The sequence below is a fragment of the Zingiber officinale genome, chromosome 1A (assembly GCF_018446385.1).
Source record: "Zingiber officinale cultivar Zhangliang chromosome 1A, Zo_v1.1, whole genome shotgun sequence".
NCBI classification, from domain to species: domain Eukaryota; kingdom Viridiplantae; phylum Streptophyta; class Magnoliopsida; order Zingiberales; family Zingiberaceae; genus Zingiber; species Zingiber officinale.
In genome coordinates this window covers 66,614,423-66,636,109 of record NC_055987.1, presented here as the reverse complement: position 1 = coordinate 66,636,109, position 21,687 = coordinate 66,614,423, and the positions used below count along the sequence as shown (strand labels likewise).

General features: G+C 33.1%; 1 protein-coding gene across 3 annotated transcripts in view; it reads right to left on the bottom strand.

Moving 5' to 3' along the window:
- Positions 1-21,687, bottom strand: part of LOC122025791 (serine/threonine-protein kinase BSK2-like) — a 49,281-nt gene that overhangs the window by 24,660 nt on the left and 2,934 nt on the right. For all 3 annotated transcript variants that reach the window (XM_042584672.1, XM_042584680.1, XM_042584688.1), the window contains exon 4: positions 18,715-18,848. In XM_042584672.1, the coding sequence (XP_042440606.1) occupies positions 18,715-18,848 (134 nt within the window). The remainder of the gene's footprint in view (positions 1-18,714; positions 18,849-21,687) is intronic.

The window sequence follows — 21,687 nt, the reverse complement described above, 5'->3', positions numbered from 1 at the left end:
CAGGCTATCTAGTAATATCAATGTTATGGATATGAGTTCAGCTAGAGGGGGAGAGAGTGATTACACAAAGCTTATTAATTGCAAATCTCATGCAAAAACAAAGACAAAACATTTTATGTTTGAGAGTTCTTTATATTTGTTCGTCCAAGAATATGAATACAAAACGGAAATAAAGATAAACAAACAACATTTTACCATGGTTCGGAGACACTGCTCCTAATGCATAACCTATAATGTGCTTGGTGCATCATTCTTAAAATGTTCTAACAGAATCACCCCTTCATAAGAGTTATTGGGTGCAAGCCCTTGGAGATCTTTAAGCATTGTTAGCGCTTGATCAAAGGAATATATAAATGTTTTGTTCACCCTTCTAAAGGTTAAATGTCCCCCAAAAATTTATATAGAAAAGATTCCAATAATCACATTCTGTCCACCTCTAGTCAACTAGAATGTCCCTTCAGTCGAGTTTTCAAGCAAATATTTCAGTTAAAAGCCAACGGCTATAGTATAGTCTACTGGAGAGACATCCAGCCAACCACTCAAGTCTCTAGTCAAGTGGAAGCTTTATCCAATCGATCGTTGTGCAAACAAAAAGTTTCAGTTCACTAACATGATCTAGTCAGCTAAATACTCCAAATGACTAAATACTATCAATGTTCCCTCCTTCACTCCACTTACCTCTTCATGAACCTACACAATTCTAGGATTGCCATAACTTGGGACCAACAACCCCTCGGCTGAAGGCTTCAAACAATGTCACTAGGTAGCCCTCCCCATCTAAATACTGTAACTTGGGTAATCAAGTTCTAAAATCTTGTATAGAGAAATTCCTCGTGATTGATTTTAATAAGATCCTAATCTAAAGCAAGACTCACACACTGACTTGGAACACATTTGTCTTGTCCTTGATACTATAAGTTGTTTATTTATCTAAAGGAGTGTTCCTTGTAACCTCAGGTTCCTTTCCTCTAATTTATTTTTTCAAAAGAGTGCAGAGATCATTTTGACAAACCCAAGATAATTAAGGAACTCAAGGACTAGCCCGAACCTTATATCCTCAAATCTTTCTATAGATGTTTTATTAAGAACTTTACCATCATTACAACTCTTATAGCAACCTGCCTTCAGAAAGGAGAGTTTAGATGTTATATCCACCTCCACAACCTTTTCAGGAGATCAAAGAAAGATAAATAAAGCTCTCTTTCATAAATATCTTTAAGTCTGCACGCCTTTTAAGGTATTTTGTGATGCATTTGGGGAAGGGATAGGAGGAATTTTGAGACAAGAAGGGCACTTGATTGCATCTGTTATCATAGAAGCCCTTAGACATTAGCATTACTACCTTCTATCACATGATGCTACATGAGTTCATCCTCCATTTTAACCGCAAGGCACTAAGTTGTATTCCATCTCAGAAGATGCTAGGAGGTCAAGCATACTAGGTTGGTCTAGCATCTCCAGGAATACACTTATATTCTAAAACATTGACCTTATGTAAATAACAAATTCGTTGATGCACCAAGTTGTGTTATAGCTACATTATGCAATGAACACGATTGTCTAGAATTTGATTGCCTTAAGGATAAGCATGCCTCTTGTCCTAACATTTGGACAAATTTTTATGATGTTTGTGATGAGATTCATTGTGATTCAGATAATTTCATAGTTAGAAATGATTACCAATTTGAAGTTACACATTTATGCATTCGTAGGCCTTCAGTTAGGCACTTTTTTCTTGTTTTTGAAATGCACTAGTTAGATGCTGCAGAAAAGATAAGATCTTGGCCTCATGTTAGATGGATTTTACTAGTCTTCATTGTGACAAGATGTTTAAGATCATTGGTCTCATGTTAGATTGATTTTACTAATCTTTATTGCGACAGGATGTTTCTTGAATTGTATTGCAAAGTTGAATGCGTCAGACAACTAAGATAACTAGGCAATACATAGGTCTTTAAGCATTGTTTTTCATTCTCCAAGGACACTAAAATGTATTAGCATGAACTTCGTTTTCTAAGTTTATGTGGACTAGCTAAAGCCACAAATCCTTTTTAGTGTTAGACCAATTCTTGAAGATGGCAGATTTCATTCCACAAAACTAGACCAACAATGCATTGCAAATAGTCAAGTTGTAGGGTGATTGTTAACATGCATGATAGCCACGTCAATATTTGTCACATACAATACTTTTGTTGAGTTAAGAAGCCCCTTTCACCTTCATCTTCCTCTTTAATTAGCGACATTATCGTGTCTTGCCTTTTGTATAAAAGGCGTCCAAGGCAATCGGTGCAAAATGGGGTGTGCAGTGAGGAATAGATCAAGGTTGGTTCATCCATTTGCAGAAGAGAGATTTAGTTCGTGAAGCTTGAAGAACTTTTTGATTCGTTTGTGATTGCTCTTCCACCATCAAGTCCTTCTCCGGTTTCTTCTCCAAGCACAGAACACTCTTAAGTCTTTTGCTTCGTATGAATTTCTTACTGTCTACGTATCAGAGCAAGTAATGTTCGACTGGAAGAAATCGCTCAAGCAAATGTGTGGCGCACCGACGACCGCATCACAGCAGAATTACATCGGAGAAGAGCTATGCTGCGATGCAGGAAGTCACAAGCGACATACGTTCGGCGCCAGAAAGTGTCGACGACTACCTCGGTAGGTCGGCAATTGGCTGCCGTGGTTGGCAACCACGCATTTGTCACGGATGAGGATCGCATTCATCGGGGCAGAAAAGATCTGAGAAAATGTTTGATTTTCTTAAATAAAAATTTTAAAAAAACTTTTATTCGTCAAAAGAGGAAAATTTTGATTTTAAAAATAAAAAAAATCAAAACAAAAGGAAAAACATGAAAGTTTTTCTTGGGTTCACGTTTAAACCATATCAGTTTGGTTTATTTGAACCCGACCAAGTTGGTCCAATCAGATCCAGATCTAGTTCAAACCATTAGTTGATTTAACCCGACCAAGTTGGTTCTTTTTGACCTCGATCTGGTTCAAACCATTGATTGGTTTAACCAGATCAGTTTCATTTAATCAGACCGGATTGTATCTAATTGGGATGGTTTAATCCAATGGGTCTGGGCTAATCAAAATTAATAGGTCAGTTTGATTTATTGGGTCGGATCTTTCCAGATCTGATCAAATGAGCCGGATTTATTTTAACGGACCAGATTTGATAAAAATTGGGGCAAATTGTCCAATGGGTCAGAATTGATCAAATGAGTCTTGGTTTGATCAATAGGTCTAAGTCTAAATTAAAAGGACTTAGGTTAAGCAACAATAGTACATAGATATAAGGGATTCCTATCCAATTAGATTAGGTCTAACGAGGATAATGGATCAAGCTAATGCTCAAAATCCAATTTCCCAATTGAATAGTGCAGTGTATCAGTCAACTAGAGCTCCTCAAATAAAGATAATTTATTTTTCTTATTTACTTATAGATTTTGTGTATTTGCTCTATGCATATGTATGAATTGAGTTGAACCAATTTTGTTACTGGTTTATCAATTTCGTACTAACATAATTATTTTCAATTCCAGATATCACAAATGATATACATGATGACTCATCACGACGTGCGACGGAATGAGCTAAGGGAGCCAATTCAAGAGATAAAATATGACCCGGAATACGGAGTCGAAGGACATATTAGACGGCTCGACCAATTATTCTAAAACTTCGAGCAGGAAGAGTTTCTAATCCTGGATAATTACAGGATCTGGACATTCGATCATTGTCGGAGTATCCCAAGGTGGCAACACATCATATATGGGGGTCTCTGAAAGGCGTACCTCATATACAAAGTCGTGTGTGGAGCTACTTCACCATGTAGAGCAAGAGGATCCTAAAAAGTTTGAGGAGCATCCTGAAAAGTTTGAAGAGGATCTGAATATGAACCAAATGGAGAATCCTGAAACTGGCATACCTGAGATTGTCCCAACCAAGTCCAGGATGAAAGGGATAGTGTTGACCACTGCACTAGTGTCTGTCCTAGTGGGAGTAATGTTAGCTTATCTAGCTTATTGGAATTTTATTGTTCTTACTGTCGTTATGCACAAACAGTATTAGCTCATTTAGTTTATGAAAATAATGTAGTAGAAACTGTTGCTATATACGAGTGTTATATTTTACGAAAAAAGAGAATGTTATGTGTTAACAATCTTAAAAGAATAATTAGTTTATTTAAATGATGAGTTTATTTCATAATTTGTTCACTTAATGATTAGGTTTATTTTATGGGATGTGTATAATACAATTAATCAATGTTGGTTAGATTTGATTGTATGAATGATGAATGGAAACACAATTGTCACTTGATATTGTAGACCAACTCAAATTAGTATTGAGTCAATCATACATTATATACAGAAGAAATACACTAAATCACTGAATAATATGTTTATTTATGTTAGATCATGGCTAGTACAAATATCATCACTGAACTCAATAAGAGAAAGAGATTATATAAAGATAGAAATTATATAAAGATGGCTATGAAATATAGCACCTTAAGATACAATATGTTTTTAAGAAACAAGAAATTCTAGAAGTCATAAATTAATTTATAAAAAAACCTACCGATGGTTCTACAGCACAACATGGGCGTGATCTTCATGCCTATAAGGCATGGAAGAAAAAGGACTCCACTACTGAGGGATATTAATTAGTTCAATGGTAAACAACTTAGTATTTGAATATGAGTCATTACCATCAGCTCATGTCGTCTGAGTTGCCTTAAGAGAAAATTCAATGAAGTTAGTTTATGCAAGCTTCATCAACTGACAATCAAGTTTGACAACTACAAAAATTATCCAAATGTTACCATGGCCCAGCATATAGGGAAATGGCAATATAATTCAAGATTTAAAGGATGTCGGTCATGAGATGAATAACAGCTTAAGACAGTTATCTGTTCCCTTCCTGATTCTTGGGAAACAATAAAATAGAATCTGACTCGCAGTGAAAGTATCAAGACTTTCACTAATATCTCAGGTCATGTTGAATTGGAGACAGAGAGAATAGAATCCGCAAGGATTTTTAGATAAGCTTTTGTAGCTAAAGGTTCTATTGGAATATCTGGATCCAAGAATAAGAAAAGATTATTCTCGAAAGAAAAGGGAAAGGGAAAAGAAGCTAGTGCTCCTGCTAGGTAAGGCTCAATCAAGAAGAAAGGAAGTATGGAAAAAACCTAAAAGCAAGCAGCTAGCATGCTTTAACCGTAGCAAAAAGGATCACTTTGCTCGGAATGTACCGAGCCAAAAAAGGTTGATTCATATTTATCTTCTTTCCATGAGCATTATATTACTAATTCAGTGTTGTTTGTTGATTCTTATAATTATAGATTATAGATTCAAAGCAACGAACCATGTAGCTCATGATCGAGTTACATACATGGAGTACTGTTTGGTACCAAGGAGTTGGCACTTGCAAACTCAACCTACGTGATGGGCGTACATTGTTTTTACATGATATCCTACTCCTGAGATTCGACGAAATCTAGTTTCCGTTACTAGTCTTCTTAATTTGGGTTATTATGCAAACTTTTATAGTCGTTGTGTGGAACTAAGTATTTGATAGGATATGGTTATATATCAAATAGTTTCATGGTTCTTGATGTAGAACTAGATATTAATTATAGCAATGATGGTTGCTTTTTAAATGTTCATGTAAATGACAGAGTTTGGCATGCTAGATTAGGGCATCTAGGACAAGAACGAATGAATAAATTAGCTAAAAAGGGTCTACTCAGCACTCATACTAAAGTTAACTTGTCTATACATGAGCATTGTCTTACTGGAAAAGCAACTAGGAAACCATTTGATAAGGCTATCAGAGCTGCATCACCATGATAATTAATTCCTTCGGATATTTGTGCTCCAATAAATGTTAAAACTATATAAGAAGTTCTTATTACATTACATTTATTGATGACTTTACATATTTTGGTCATGTTTATTTGATCTTTCATAAATCTGAAGCATTAGATTGCTTCAATAATTATTTAAACGAAATTGATAATCAATTAGAAAGTAAAGTTAAAACCTTATGCACTGACTATGGAGATGAATATTTACTTGATCAGTTCATAACAATATGTGATGAGAAAGAAATTATTAAAAACTATCCCTGAAACTCCACGCAAAATGAGGTTGCTAAAAGAAGAAATCGAACTCTTCTAGATATGGTTAAGTCTATGATGGCTCAAGATAATTTGTTGATACGTTATTAGCTGCAACCTATATACTTAATCGAGTATCTTCTAAATCTATTTCATCTGCTCTATATGAACGCTAGATTGATAGAAAACCGGATTTGAGTAATCTGAAACCTTGGGAATCAACTACATTCATGATAAGGCTCACAAATATGAAAAATTATAACCCAGGCAAGAAGTATATCTATTGGTAGAAAACGATATTTGAATCATCTGAGATCTTGGGAATCAACTACGTCCATGATAAGACTCACAAATATGAAAAATTATGACCCAGACAAGAAGTATATCTTTATAAAGTATTATGATACTTCTAAGGATTATGTCTTCATTGGTGAGTAGGAAGATGGAACCATCACTGAAATAGAGTCAAGAGATACTATTTTTTCTCGAAACTGAGTTCCCAACAAGAGGTGAAGTTGATAAGACCATTCCTTTATTTACAATAGAGGAGGATAATGTTCCTCTATCAGTGGATGAGGTATCCGAGATATGTATGAATTTAGTCAACCTAGTGGGAGTGATTTACCGATAAATGATTTAGTTTCTCAACAGTCTAACATTTAAAGTAGTCATCAAATTATTCCTCGGAGAAAGTTACATATTTAGAATGAAGCATTAATGATTCTCCCAATGATGAGGAATCTCGAACGGTTGAGGCAGCTTTGAAATACTCAGTTGAAGAAGAATGGAAAGTTACAATAGATGAGGAAATGGGGTCTATGAGAAAGAATCAAATTTGAAATTTAGTCAATCTTCCTTCGGGCTGAATGACTATTAGGAATAAGTGGATTCTCAAAATCAAGAGGATTACAAATCTCGACTAGTTGCGAAAGGATATACCTAAATAGAGGGTATTGATTTTGAAGAGACATTCTTCCCGGTTGTGAAGTTTGTGTCAATACGTGTCATCCTATCTATAGTAGCACATTTTGATATGGAATTACATCAGATAGATGTACAAACGACTTTCCTTAATGATAATCTTGATGAGAAAATCTATATAGCATGGCAGAAGGTTATATTGCTGAAAACTAAGAGATAGAGTATATAGACTTAAAAAGTCTATATATAAACTAAAACAATCATCAAGACAATAGAACATAAGATTTAATGAAGTCATTTAATCTTATGGTTTCGAAATGAACAATGAGGATGATTATGTTTACCTAAAAAGGAAAAAATGAAAAAAAAAAAAAAAGTTTGTCATCTTATCATTATATGTTGATGATATGTTAATAGATGGAAGTGACATAAAATTTATAATAGAAATCAAATCATCACTTTCATCACAATTTGATATAATAGATATAAGAGAAATTGAGTACATCTTAAAAGTAAAGATCATTAGATATAGATCAAAAAGGTCTTTGAGTTTGTCTCAAGAGACTTATATCACTAAAATGCTACAATACTTCAATATATTATATTGCGACTTTAAACAAACACTACAGTGAGAGATACTGTTCTGAGCAAAAATATCTATCCCAAAACTCCTAAAGAAATAACTGAAATGAAGAAAAAAACATATGTCAATGTCATTGGTAGTTTAATGTACAGTATGTTGTGTACACGTCCTGATATAAGCTATGTTATTGGCTTAGTTAGTCGTTTCCCAAAATACTGGAAAGCGATGAAAAGGATATTCAGATATCTCAAAGGGGCAATAGATTATTGTCTATGTTTCCAAAGATTAAATATGAGTTTGAAAGGCTACACAGATGCAGATTGAGTGAAAGACCTTGATGACAAAAAAATCCACATCTGGTTATACCTTCTTACTAAATGATGATGTCATCTCATGAAACAACAAAAAACAGACTTGTATAGCGCTGTCGACAATGGAAGCTGAGCATATGGCTTGTGTCAACAGTTGTGCAAGATCTGGTTAAAAGGTTCCTGAAGCATTTGAAAATTGCTAAAAATAGTAAAAGTCATGTTATATGACAGTCAAGATGTTATAGTTTTTTCTAAGGATCCCAAATATTAAAGTAAGGGCAAGCACATAGAAATTAAGTATAATTTTGTAATGAATATTGTGGACAAGAAAAAGATAATTCTTAAATATATCTCTGCACGTGTTATGCTTACAGATTATTTTACTAAGTACTAAAGAGTTATTTCAAGGATATGTAAAGTCTTTAGGTCTCTGTCAAATATCATGATCTATTCAACATATATATTGTTGCAGCATGCTAACAGGTTGAGTTTGGTCCACTCACATAAACAATTATTTCTATTTGTTAAGTATAAATAGAGGTAAGATCATTACTTATGGGGTTGCTTATGTAGCTGTGAATAGAGACATACTCATAAGTTGGGGTCGTCTTGATAATTTATATATCAAAATGAGATGATTTATATATTAATAATGATCGGAGTAAATTAACCCACCATTTACTGAATCTGCTAAAGGTCAGATTAGAATTCATAAGTTGAATTCAGGATTAGACATTAGGTATGTCTAGATCAAAACTCATACAATGTTAAATTTTAAGAAAAAACATGCACTCTTTTTAGTAAAGAGAAAAACATCGTAGATTCATACCTGATATAGTGACAATAACGGTAGTATGAGAATGGATCCCTACTTCTCTACTATGTGAGTCTACTTGAAGTTCTAATCAATATCTATTACTTTAACATATATCTATTAGCTATGGATGATTCGGTCTATCGAGTATAATTAAGAAAGCAACTGATTAGAATAAATAGATTCTAGTTAAAAAAGGAAGATTAAATTTATTTACATCTTTGACATTTATTCACGGGTCGACCCGTTATATTTTTTTTGAATACTAAAAATGTAATTGTAAATAATTGTATTGATTGGAAATATCGAACATACTTTCAACATAATAATCATTATGAGAGATTAGAGATATTGATATAAATTATTTAATTTAGTGAAAAAACAAGTTATTGATGTCTTTGATTGGTTTGATAGAGCAGCTCAATGAAGTGTAACAACTTTCTTAATAGTAATTGTTCAGTATGGTTGCAGTCACAGGAACCATTTTTCCTAAAGTATGAATTGAATGTTTTTACATAGTCTTTGTGACTAGATGACCTTTGTGAATTGACTTGGACGGGTGGGAGAGATTAGAATTAAGAAGGTGAAAGGGCGTCTCTTCTCCTTCATCTTCCTCTTTAATTAGCAACGTTATCATTGCTTGCCTTTTATATAAAAGGCGTTCAATGCAATTAGTGCAAAAGGGGTGCAGTGAGGAACAGATCAAGGCTGATTGGCCCATTTGCAGAAGAAGGATTTGGTTTGTGAACCTTGAACAACTTTTCGATTCATTTGTGATTGTTCTTCCGCCGGCAAATCCTTCTCCGGTATCTTCTCCAAGTGCAGAACCATGAAAGTCTTTTGTTTCATACGAATTTTTTTTACTGTCTACAACTTTTAGATAGGGATGTAAAGTTATCTATTTTTTTTTTAAATCCATTGGAAGTTATTGAGAACATAACTTAAGTTTTCATTTGTTTTCCACATACATACTATTGGGCATAACGACCGGTCATGGCCGATCCCAAGCCCAGATAAAGGAGGAGGGTTGCGTTAAGTTGGCAGCTAGCGTTAAAACTATGACAAATATACAATGAATTGATCCATTAAACTATTATGTTAATGATGAGTTGTTCCTCGGAAGGAAAGCGTTGCAAGGTCCGACTGTAACGTCTTGGCAAGGACCGCTATATCTCCAGAACTCAGGTGTAGTGCTAAATATGCAAGAGTTCACGTTACAGGGTCTGCTACATCTCCATGAGAACTTGAGTGTAGTGTTAAATAGGCAAAAGTTCTCACACCATAGGCTGGATAAGAACAAATATGATAGGAAAACTAATAATCTAAGATTTGGAACATGGAACATAGAAACTTTCACTGGTAAATCAATGGAGGTAGTAGATATGATGATTAAGAGAAGAATTAGTATTTTGTGTGTACAAGAGACAATGGACAAACGAGAAAGCAAAGATGATAGAGAACTCGAGTTTTAAGTTATGGTACACTCGAAAAAGTAAAACAAGAAATAGAGTGGGTATTATTGTAGACAGTTTGTTAAAGGATGAAGTTGTAGGAATAGTTAGAAAAGAAGATAGAATTATAGCCCTTAAGATAATAGTGACGAAAGAAACTATGAACATAATTAGCGTATATGCACCACATGTAGGATTAGATGAAGCTATCAAATCAAGGTTTTTGGAGGACTTATATGAAATATTACAAAATATTCCACCAAATGAAATGATTTTAATAGGAAGTGATCTAAATGGGCATGTCGGAGTGAAAAATGAGAAATATGAAAGAGTACATGGGAGTTAAGGGTTTGGAACGAGGAATGACTAAGGGAAAACTATATTAGATTTTACGATGACATATGACCTTATATTAGCTAATACGTTTTTTAATAAAAGAGAATAACACTTAATCACATTCAAAAGTGGGAATAATAAATCACAAATTGACTTTCTTATAGTTAGGAAGGATAGAAAGATTTGTAAAGATTGCAAAGTCATCCCTGGATAAAGTTTAACTACCCAACATAAGTTAGTAGTGTTGGATATACGCCCCAAACATAGTATCAATAGAAAGAAAAAATATATACAATTTCTAGAATTAAGTGGTGGAAGTTAAGGGATGAGAAACAAAATATATTAAGGAGAAGGTAGAAGCACAAGCATTAGGTAAAATATATGATAACTCTAATACAACATGGGATAAGATAGTATTGAAGTTGAAAATAGTAGCTAAGAGTGTAATCGGTCAGTCAAAGAGACATGCACCACTAAATAAAGAATCTTGATGATGGAATGAGAAAATACAAGAGAAAGTGAAGGAAAAACGAATAGCTTATAAGGAATTATATATTTGTAAGAACAAGAAAAACTTGAAAAAAATATACAATAGCCAAAAAAGAAACTAAGTAGTGAGTGAAGCAAGAAATGAAACTTTTGAATGATTATATCAAAATTTGGATACAAAAGAAGGGGAAAGAGACATTTATAGAATAGCTAAAGTGAGAAAAAGGAAAACAAGAGATCTTAGCCAAATAAAATGTATTAAAGATGAATGTAATAGGGTATTAGTAAACGACGGAGAAATAAAATAACAGTGGAAGAGGTATTTTCATCAACTTTTTAATGAAGGTTTAGGTGATCAACTTAACTTAGGTAATTTAAGTAGGTCAAATGAGCATAGAAATTTTAATTTTTATCGTAGAATTCAAACTTTAGAAGTAAAACAAACTTTAAATGAGATGCACAATGGAAAAGTCGTTCGACCAAATGATATCCCGATAGAGGTATGGAAGTGCTTAGGGAAACAAGGTATTGAATGGCTTATAAAATTATTTAACATGATATTGAAAACAAAAAAAATGTCTGATCAATAGAGGATAAGTACTCTAGTTCTCTTATTTAAGAACAAGGAAAACGTACAAAATTATGCAAACTATAGGGATATTACTAATGAGTCATACTATGAAATTTTGGAAAAATAATAGAAAAAAGATTAAAGAGACCAGTGATAGAAAATCAATTTGGGTTCATGCTTGGAAGGTCAACAATATAAGCTATACATCTTCTTAGACAATTAATTGAAAAATATCGGAAGAAAAACAAGATCTATGAATTTAGAAAAAACTTATGATAGAGTCCCAAGAGAAATTATATGGAGAATTTTAGAAAAGAGAGGTGTTAGCGTAACATATATTGAACTAATTAAGGATATGTATGAGGATGTAAGAGTAAAGGCTTCGGGCGGAGTAACTAAAGTATTTCCAATAAAGATAAGGTTATATCAAAGATCAACTCTAAGTCCCTATCTTTTTATACTAGTTATGGGCGAACTCACTGCACATATTGAAGACACAGTACCGTGGTGCATGTTGTTTGCAGATGATATTATTTTGATAGATGAAACATGTTAAGGATTAAATGCTAAACTAGAATCTTGGAGGGAAACACTAAAAGGGAAAGGTTTTAACTTAATAGATTAAAGACAAAATATATGAAATTTAAGTTTAGCAATATTAGAAGTAATGAAACAATTGTTAAGATAGGAGAGAACGAGTTGCCCGGAACCGATAGATTTAAATATTTAGGATCATTTTTGCAAAACAATGGAGAGATTGAATACAAGAGGATAGGCGAGCGTCGAGTATTTTATGTGACCGTAAAGTACCTCTTAAATTTAAAGGTATGTTCTATAAAATCACAGTTAGACCTGGTATGTTATATGGAATTGAATGTTGGGCTATGACTCGAGCACATGAGCAAAAGATGAGAGTTGCAGAGATGAGGATGTTAAGGTGGATGTGTGGACATACGAAGATGGACAAAATAAGAAATGAGAGCATTAGAGAGAAAGTCGGAGTTGCATCTATTGAGAAAAAACTCCGAGAGACACGTTTAAGATGGTACGAACATGTACTTAGATGATCAATAAATGCTCCAGTTAGGCATGTGAAACTATGATAAATATGCATATCAAACGAGAAAGAGGAAGATCAGAAAACACTTGATTGGTAATAATAAAACAAGATAAAATTTATTTAAATATAGACGATGATATAATAGAAGATAGAGCTCAATGACGTAAAAGAATTCATACAGCCGACCCCACCTGGTGGGAAAAGACTTGGTTGTTGTTGTTGTTGTATACAGACTATTGGGCACACCGAGATCATCAACTATAGAAAATTGCTTAGGTGTCTATAAGTTTAAAAAAAAAATAGATATTTGGTATTATAATTTACCACTTACCAATTCGGTTGAAGAAATAAAGCAATAAACTCTTGGAAGACGCCTCAACTTTGCACCTATGTGCAGCATTACAAAGCTTGATTTGGAAAGTCTGATCGCTATACTCCACAAAATTGGATTCTTAATACGGAGAATGATGCAGATTGAAAAATCAGATTTGAATTTTTATTTCAAATTCAAATTGTTTGTTAAATAATCTTCTTCTTTTTTGTTGTCTTTTATTTTCTTTTATTTTGAGTAATCAATCAATGAGATTGTTATATTTCTGGATTGGCTCATTTGTTTCAGAATTTTCTTAAAGTTGAGTTTATAAAAGATTTGCAATTTTTAATGAATATTTCATAAGAATTCTACTTTATCTTCTTTTTTTGAGATTCTCGCTGTATCTAAGCTTCATGTTGTGTTCTATGTTAATACCTCTCCAAAGAATCTCATAAACAAATAAAAAGGAAGTGAAACCTAGACATATGTCACAAAGTTCTGTTGTGAAGATTTATATCCTATTAGACAAGGTAAATATAAATATGTTATATGAAAGTATGAGCAATTTACCAATCAGAAAAACATTGTTATGTCAAATTTTATTGGGCTGGATTTCATGCATATCTTAACAGCTCAATAGTTGGCATTGCAAAAAAGCAGCAGTAGCTCCACAAATATGGAAGAATAGCTAAAAACTGATTGAGCATCCAAGAGATGGAAGGGTATTAAATCTAACTATTCAAGAAAAAAGTATTAATAATTCATCCAACCTACAATCCCATTCTAGACAGTGTTCGAAAAAACGCCCTAGGCGCTGCCTAGGTGCTGTGCGGTTGCAGGCCTCGCCGGAAACCTACCAAGCGGGTTGCCTAGGCGGCCCTCGCGGGTTTCTGCAGGCCTCGGCTATGTGGCGCAAGTATTTTAGGCATATTTTAGCCTTTTAATATGACTAAATCTAAAATCCTAATTTGCTCGAGACTCTTTATGTTCTCTCATCGCCGCGGCTTCAGCTTCGGTTTCTGCTTCCGATAAGTTTTTATTTTTGTTTCTGTTAATTTTTTTTCTCCTGTTGAATCGTCGTCGCGACAAGTCTCCAACGGTGCTGGACACGTCGCGGGATGTCTGCAGCAGCCGGAAGCGTCGCAGGACGCATCCGGCAGCATCTCACGATGCTTCCGACAGCACCGGAAGCTTTCCGCGACACTACCGACGCCTCTCGAAGCAACGTCGGACTTCGCCAAACGCACCGAACACGTCCAGCGACGCTTCCGGCAATGCCAGACGCCTCCCGTGAGTCGTCCACACCGTCGAGTGCGTGCATTTTCCGTTTTGTTACTGTGCATAATCTTTTTTAGGATTTAATAAAATAAAATAATTTCTAACTAGGATAATTTAATAGGGTTCATAAAGCCTAATAAAATTATCCTAATTAAATATATTTAAATTTTAAATTTTTTATAATAAATATTATTAATTTATATATAACAAATTTAAATATATAAAATATATATATATAATTCTAATAAACATAATTAATTTATATAATCATTAATCAGATTTAAATATATAAATAATATATATAATTTATTTTTTTAATAAATATTGTTAATTTATATAGCAGATTTAAAAAATATATTTAAAATTTAAAAATTCTAATAAATATTATCAGATTTAAAAATATAAAAATTATATTTAAAATTTAAAAATTCTATTATTAATTTATATAAATTAGATTTATAAATTTTATAATTTATTAATTTATAATTGTATTAATCAGATTTTAAAATATTAAATTAAGTTTATATCATATGGTATATTTTGTAATTAAATTTTATTATATAATTTTTTCAGGTTATCTATTATCATAATGGCAAGTAATCCATCTTCGACGGCATCTGTCACTTAACCCGAATTTGGGATTCTTAGAAGAAAGTCAAATAACATCAGATGGAAGTTTGAGATATTAATTAATCTAAGAATCTTGACAAAATTAAATACAAGTTGTGTCGAAAAACAATATCGGGAGGAGTGTATAGGATCAAGGAGCACATTGAAAATATACCTAGAAATGTATCTGATTGTCGAAAAGCATCTCAAGAAGATAAAAATAAATGCAAATAAATTATTTTAGAAGAGATGAACAGAAAGAAGAACAAAATAATAGAAGAATAAAGTTGTAGGGCAGAGATAGCTATTTCTCTAAACGAAGAAGGTCTTGAAATTGAAGAAATAGATGGAATTAAAAAAAACCTATTCCACTTGGCCCCATGGATAGATATGCATCAATAATTGCTCAAAAAAATGTATATTCAAGTGGGAGTAAAGTGCTTCGCCAAAAAAATATAAATGAGGCTCTTTTCAAAAATAAAACTCAACAAGTTCAACAATATGCTGGGAGATGGGTTTATGAAAATGGAATCTCATTCAATACTGTTGATAATGATAGCTTCAAGCAAATAATGGAGGCAGTGGGTCAATTTGGACCAGAATTCAAGCCTCCAACTCAATATCAACTTAGGGAGCCACTATTGAAAGCCAAAATTGAAAGAACAAAACAATTGCTGAAGAAACATGAAGAATAGGCAAAGAATGGGTGCTCGATCTTGACAGATGCATGGAGTGATAGAAAAAGAAGTATCTTAAATTTATGTGTTAATTGCAAGGAGAGTACTATATTTTTAAAGTCTAAGGAGTCTTCAGACGAGGCACATACAGCTAAACTTATTTTTGAGTATGTTGACAAGTGTGTTGAACAAGTAAGAGCTCAGAATATTGTTCAAATTGTAATAGGCAATGCCACCAACAATATGACTGCAGCTAAATTAATGAGAGAAAAGCAACATGGGATTTTTTAGAGTTAATCTCATGCTTGAAATTATTGGCAAACTTGCACGATATAAAAAGGTTATTGAACAATCCAAGTCTTTTACCATTTTCATCTATGCTCACCATAAGACTTTGTCATTGATGAGAAGTTTCACGAAGAAGAGACACATAGTCCAATCAGGAGTTACTAGGTTTGCATCAAATTTTCTCACATTGCAAAGTTTGATTGAAAAAAATAGTTTAAGGGTCATGTTTACAAGTGATACGTGAGAGAAATGTAAATGGTCAAAAATAAACAAAAGAAAATTGGCTTACTCTACAGTGATGAGCATGAGTTTTTGGAATGGTGTGACATTTTGTTAGAAAATATTTGCTCCTTGGTAAGAGTTCTTCGATTGGTAGATGGAGATAGAAATCCATCGATGGAGTTTTTATATGAGAAGCTTCTTCAAGCTAAAGAAAATATCAAGGTGGCTTTGAACAACATGGAATCAAATTATCGGCCTATCATAGCCATTATTGAGTCAAAAATGAAAGATAGACTTGATACATCATTGCATACCACTGCCTTTACATTAAATCCTTATTTTTACTATAAAGATAGTTCTATTTAGGGCTGTAAATGAACCAAGCGTTCGTGAACAAGCTTGATGTTCGGCTTGGTAAGAGCTTGTTTATGTTCGTTCAATATACATAAGATTAATTAAACAAACAAGCTTGAACAGCTCGTTAAGCTTGAACACATATGTGTTCAGCTCGTTAACGTTCGTGAACAACGTTCATGAACAATGTTCACGAACCATATTTATTAATAAAACTCTTTCAATATGCTAAATAAATAATAAAATAAAATAAATAAATTTAAATTATTAATCTTAATAACTAATCAAACAATTAAAAATTTCAAACAATCAAACAAGCTTGAATTGAGAGCTTAATAACATCTAAACGAACCAAACTCAAACCAAGCTCAAGCCAAGCTCGAACCAAGCCCAAGCCAAGCTTGAATTGAGAGTTTGATAACATCTAAACGAACCAAGCTCAAGCCAAGCTTCAAACAAGCTCAAGCTCATAAAAAATAAACCAAACCAAGCCAAGCTTGGTTCATTTTAAGCTCGGCTCGGCTCGGCTCGGCTCGGCTCGGCTCGATTATCTTATCAAACAAGCTTGAACACCCCAAAACTCGGCTCGGCTCGGCTCGTTTACAACCCTAGTTCTATTGCTCTTTATGAGAAGGTCACGACGAGGACTTTTGAATGCATGGAAATTTTGCATGTCAATGAGTTAGATTTATAAGATACAATTATTAACAAGGAATTTGCAAAATATAGAGATAAGACTGGGTCATTTGAAAAATCATTGGCAGCAAAAGCATGTGAAAGAAATGATAATGCATTTGATCCATGTGCATAGAGTGCATACGGTGCTTACACCCAACTTGCTAAGGGTGGCATTGAGGATACTTTCATTAACTACAAGTTAATCTGGGTGTGAAAGAAATGAGAGTACATTTGAAGGAGCAAGTTTTAAACTTTCAGTCTTTAATTAAAGTAGTTATAATTTGTAACATTTATATTCGTGTACTAACTATAATATTTACTTTCTCTTTTTTTTTTTTAGATTCATACAAAGAAAAGAAATAAGTTGCATGTGAATAGGTTGAACAATTTTGTATTTGTCCAATTTAATGTTATATTGTTGAACAAACAAAAAAAAGAAAAAGAAAGGAATATCGATGTCCTTCTTGCAAAAGATGCTTCAAATGCACAAGGTTGGATTGTGGATGGTGGGGAAGATGATGAAGTTGAACTAGATTCTAGGCTCACTTGGCAAATGGTTGATGAAGCAAGTGGAGCAAATGAAAATCTACAATCCCGAAGAAGCTCTAGAGTGAGAGAACTTCATGAAGATGATTTTGCATAAAAAAGGGCAGCCCGGTGCACGAAGCTCCCGCCATGCGGGGTCCCGGGGAAGGATCCATTGTACGCAGCCTTACCCTGTTTTTTGCAAGAGGTTGTTTCCAAGATTCGAACCCGTGACCTTTTGGTCACATGGCAACCCGTGAGGCTGATTTTGCATGAAGATGATTTTGCATCCGAAGAAGAAAAGGAGGATCCAAATGATGATATCGAGTTTGTGTAAGAACAAGTTATTGAAAATTATGGAGAAGAAGTAGAATAAATATGAGTCTAAGATATTATTAGTTGTGTAATTTTGAACTCATTTTGTTAAGGCATGATTTATGTTATTCAATAATTATATTTTTCTTAGTGATTCACCATGATGTAATCTTGAATTGAACTCTTGCTACTATTTTCTAATGTTTTCCACCACTAAAATTGTTTTAGCTTATAACAAGATTTTAAAATTCGAGTTGGATATAATGTTCTACTGTTTACTACATGATTATGATGTCTTAGTGCATGTTCTATTGTTCAATTGTTTCTTTTGCTCGTATTTACAGAGTCTATTATATTTCCTTTGCACAAAATCGTTAGTTTTCTTTTCTAGTTTTTCATTTTTTGGTATTGAAAAGTATGCATTTATTTCATCATACATATTGCTATGAAATTGTTTAAGACAACATTCAGATTTGCATATGACATTGTCCACAATCCCCATAAAATAAGGGATATCGAGGAATCCGCCTAGCGGTGCCTAGTCCCCGCCTAGACGGCCTAGGCGCTAGGCATTGGTCTGTTGCCCGACTAACGCCTAGCGAATTTTAGAACCTTAATTCTAGACATTCAAGAAGCTACTGTGGATCACTAGCATATTAAAAAATAGAGTTGTCAATATAGCATCATACTATAAATAGTCAAAGCGCACCAAGATTGAAATTTATCAAAAGAATAAGAAAGTTTACCACACATAACAATAAGTTACATAAATACTTGAACAGGTTGATATTTGACTTATCATACCTCATCAAAAAGAACTCTATAAGAATTCAGATCATGATATATCCTCCGATTTTCAGAGTTACAATGATCAAGTGCTTGTGCAATGAAATATGCCACTCTAACCCGCATTGCCCATGGAAGAGGTTGCTTATCCCCTAAAAAGAGAAATAGACGTAGTTATCAAAATATGTCAATATAATCGCATACTGTATTTCAAACAAATTCCAGTTGTGATTCCTGCATGTTGCAGTAGCACAATGCTACATAATATAAGTCAGATTAAATTACTTAATCTTATTTAAAAAAACAATAAGAAAGATTGTTTTTCCACAAGAGGATGCATAAACATCATGCATACATAAAAGCTACAAAAGGAAACAAGGTGGCAGAAGTATGTCTCTAGCTCTGTATTCAAGGAATTAAGAAAACAATTGTCATATGTCAGACATTGTTTTCTTCCGATTGTATCTAGAATTATTTTAACAGGCTAACTTCACATATCCTGCTAAGTAAACTATAGCAGTATAGTCAGATAAATGCAGTTGGTGTCGAGATTGTTGAAATGGTAAGGGAAAACAATATAGTCGTGTCAGTCTTTTAAAAGCACCTGACAATGGATGGCAGAAGTAAGAACAGAGAATAAAACCCTTGTAAAACTATGATAAAGGATTGATTCACTAACTCCTATCTAATATTAAATAGTGATTTAGATGTCTGATTGTTCCTTTCAAAAATTGTAGCACGTGGTCAGATATTCATTTAAATTTCAGCAATATCTATTAAGATAGCATAAAGAGTTCTCCATTTAACCTGCATTCTCTATACTCCGTTGCAACAATATTTTACTGACGGTATACGCTGGAACAAAGATTAATTATTCAGAAGTTGATATAGGCTGGTGGATCAGACTAACTGCTAGAGGTAAAAATAATTAAAGTAAAATAATAAAGATGTTAAATGGAGAAAAGAAAATACTAAAAATTAGAAATTCAAAACCTAACCTTAAATCAGAGTACCTAATGATCACCTATATGAGATATGTAGTAGTGAGGAGTCATCTCAATTAGTATTTATTTGCACACTACCGCTATATTATTGTATTATAGGTGAAGGGGCTTTTAACCTATACATCAAATACCGTTATTACACTTTAAGGACAACTCTAGCGATTCACTTTTTAGTGGTTTTACTAGTAGATGATTTACCAAACTTATATCATTGGTGACATTCTTACATGCTAATACTTATAGCACTGATACACGTGCTCAGATTTATACCATTGTTGTCATTTAATAATAATAATAATAATAATAATAATAATAATAATAATAATAATAATTGAAAATTATCTTAATTGGTAACAAAAGATGATAATGATTTAGGGTGTGAATATTGATCAAGGTGCCATCTCAATGTTAAGCCATACCAACACTAGGCATGGACATGATTTTGAATTGGCTCCACTCTTTTGTTTGTCTCCTATTTGACTTGTTTACATCTAGAAATAAGAAAATATCAATTTCATAATGACTTGGATTTCATAGAAACAATTAAAAAGGATAACAAGCATGTCAATTTCAACATATCGTACCAGTAAGAGAGTCTAAGACATACTAGCAGATTCCATTAAAATCAAAATCAGTGCCTCGTACTGGACTGGATCTGGAACATTGGTTCCGGTTTGTATAGCACCTGAGTGGATTGCATCATAGTTTTCAATAGCTTAGATTAAATATTACTCCCAAAACATAGATTGGAAGTTTAATTATCATAATGGAAATTGGACCGGGAATAGGTACAAAATTGGATACAAGTAAATTGTTTGGGCTTTAATTTGATTTGTCAGAGTATGATGTTGGAACCAGGGCAGTAAGAAGGTCACGAACATTATGAAATTCAATCATTGATTTAAGCTTAGCACTCATGAATTTATTGATTTAATGTAATCATTGTATCTGTAGTTACATATACAATATATGGCTATCTATTATATATAGCTATCAATCTATCATCATACCTAAGGCTTGAATTAACCCAAACCGTCTTTTAGTTGAGTAATTATTTTGAATTAGTCCTAAGTTAGATTTGGTTTTGAGTTGAAATGAGTTAAGTCTCATAGGGTTTTTTGCTTTTCATAGGCTAAAACCCAAGTTTGTGGGTGATACATGGGACAACAATGTTGGCACCCAACGAAAAACATGTAAGTTTCACTTAAATTGATGAGTTTCAGCTTTGATACACAAAGTGGAACAGAATGTATCATCTATGCAGACCGGCACATAATGAATTGCTCAACTGTCTCATTTTACATCTCAAGTCCTCTTGCAAAAGTTTGACTCTTTTTGGAAGATACAAGAATAGAATTTGGCATTCAAATTATGAAAATTTGCTTAATGCAATGAAGAGAATTTTAGAGAAAACTTCTATTCCATTGAGGCATATCGAAATATTTGCTAGTCAATTGTAATGAAAATTAATATTTTTTCCTAGTTAAACTGTGCAAAAATTAAAGAAGGGGTACCTATCGTGTCTTCTGTACAAAAACAAACAGTCTTAAAAAAACAAGGTTCTAAAATCTTAATTGCATCAAAGTCATTCCACCCTAAATAGTTATATATATTGCATGAATTTCATAATAAGTTAAAGAGAACAGAAGAACTAACAATGCAGTGGTAACATGTAAAGAATTATTCTGCTTAGATAATGGATTGGAGAAAAGTTAAGAGACAAGAAAAAGATCTGAAAGTTTTTGTTTTGGGTTGTGAAAATTTTTTGCTCTTTGTATAAATGAAGGGAAAAACTAATTGGAACACATTTTTTCTATTATTTGATTCGAGAAAGAGTAAAATAGATCAGAAAAGGAAAAGTTTTACCAATTAGGACCTATTATTTTTAGTTATTTTAACTGTTATTTTCTTTCATATTGCATAACAGTAGAGAAGGTGCAAATCACCTTGATGTCCTTTCTCACCACTTTTTCTCCACAATAAAAAG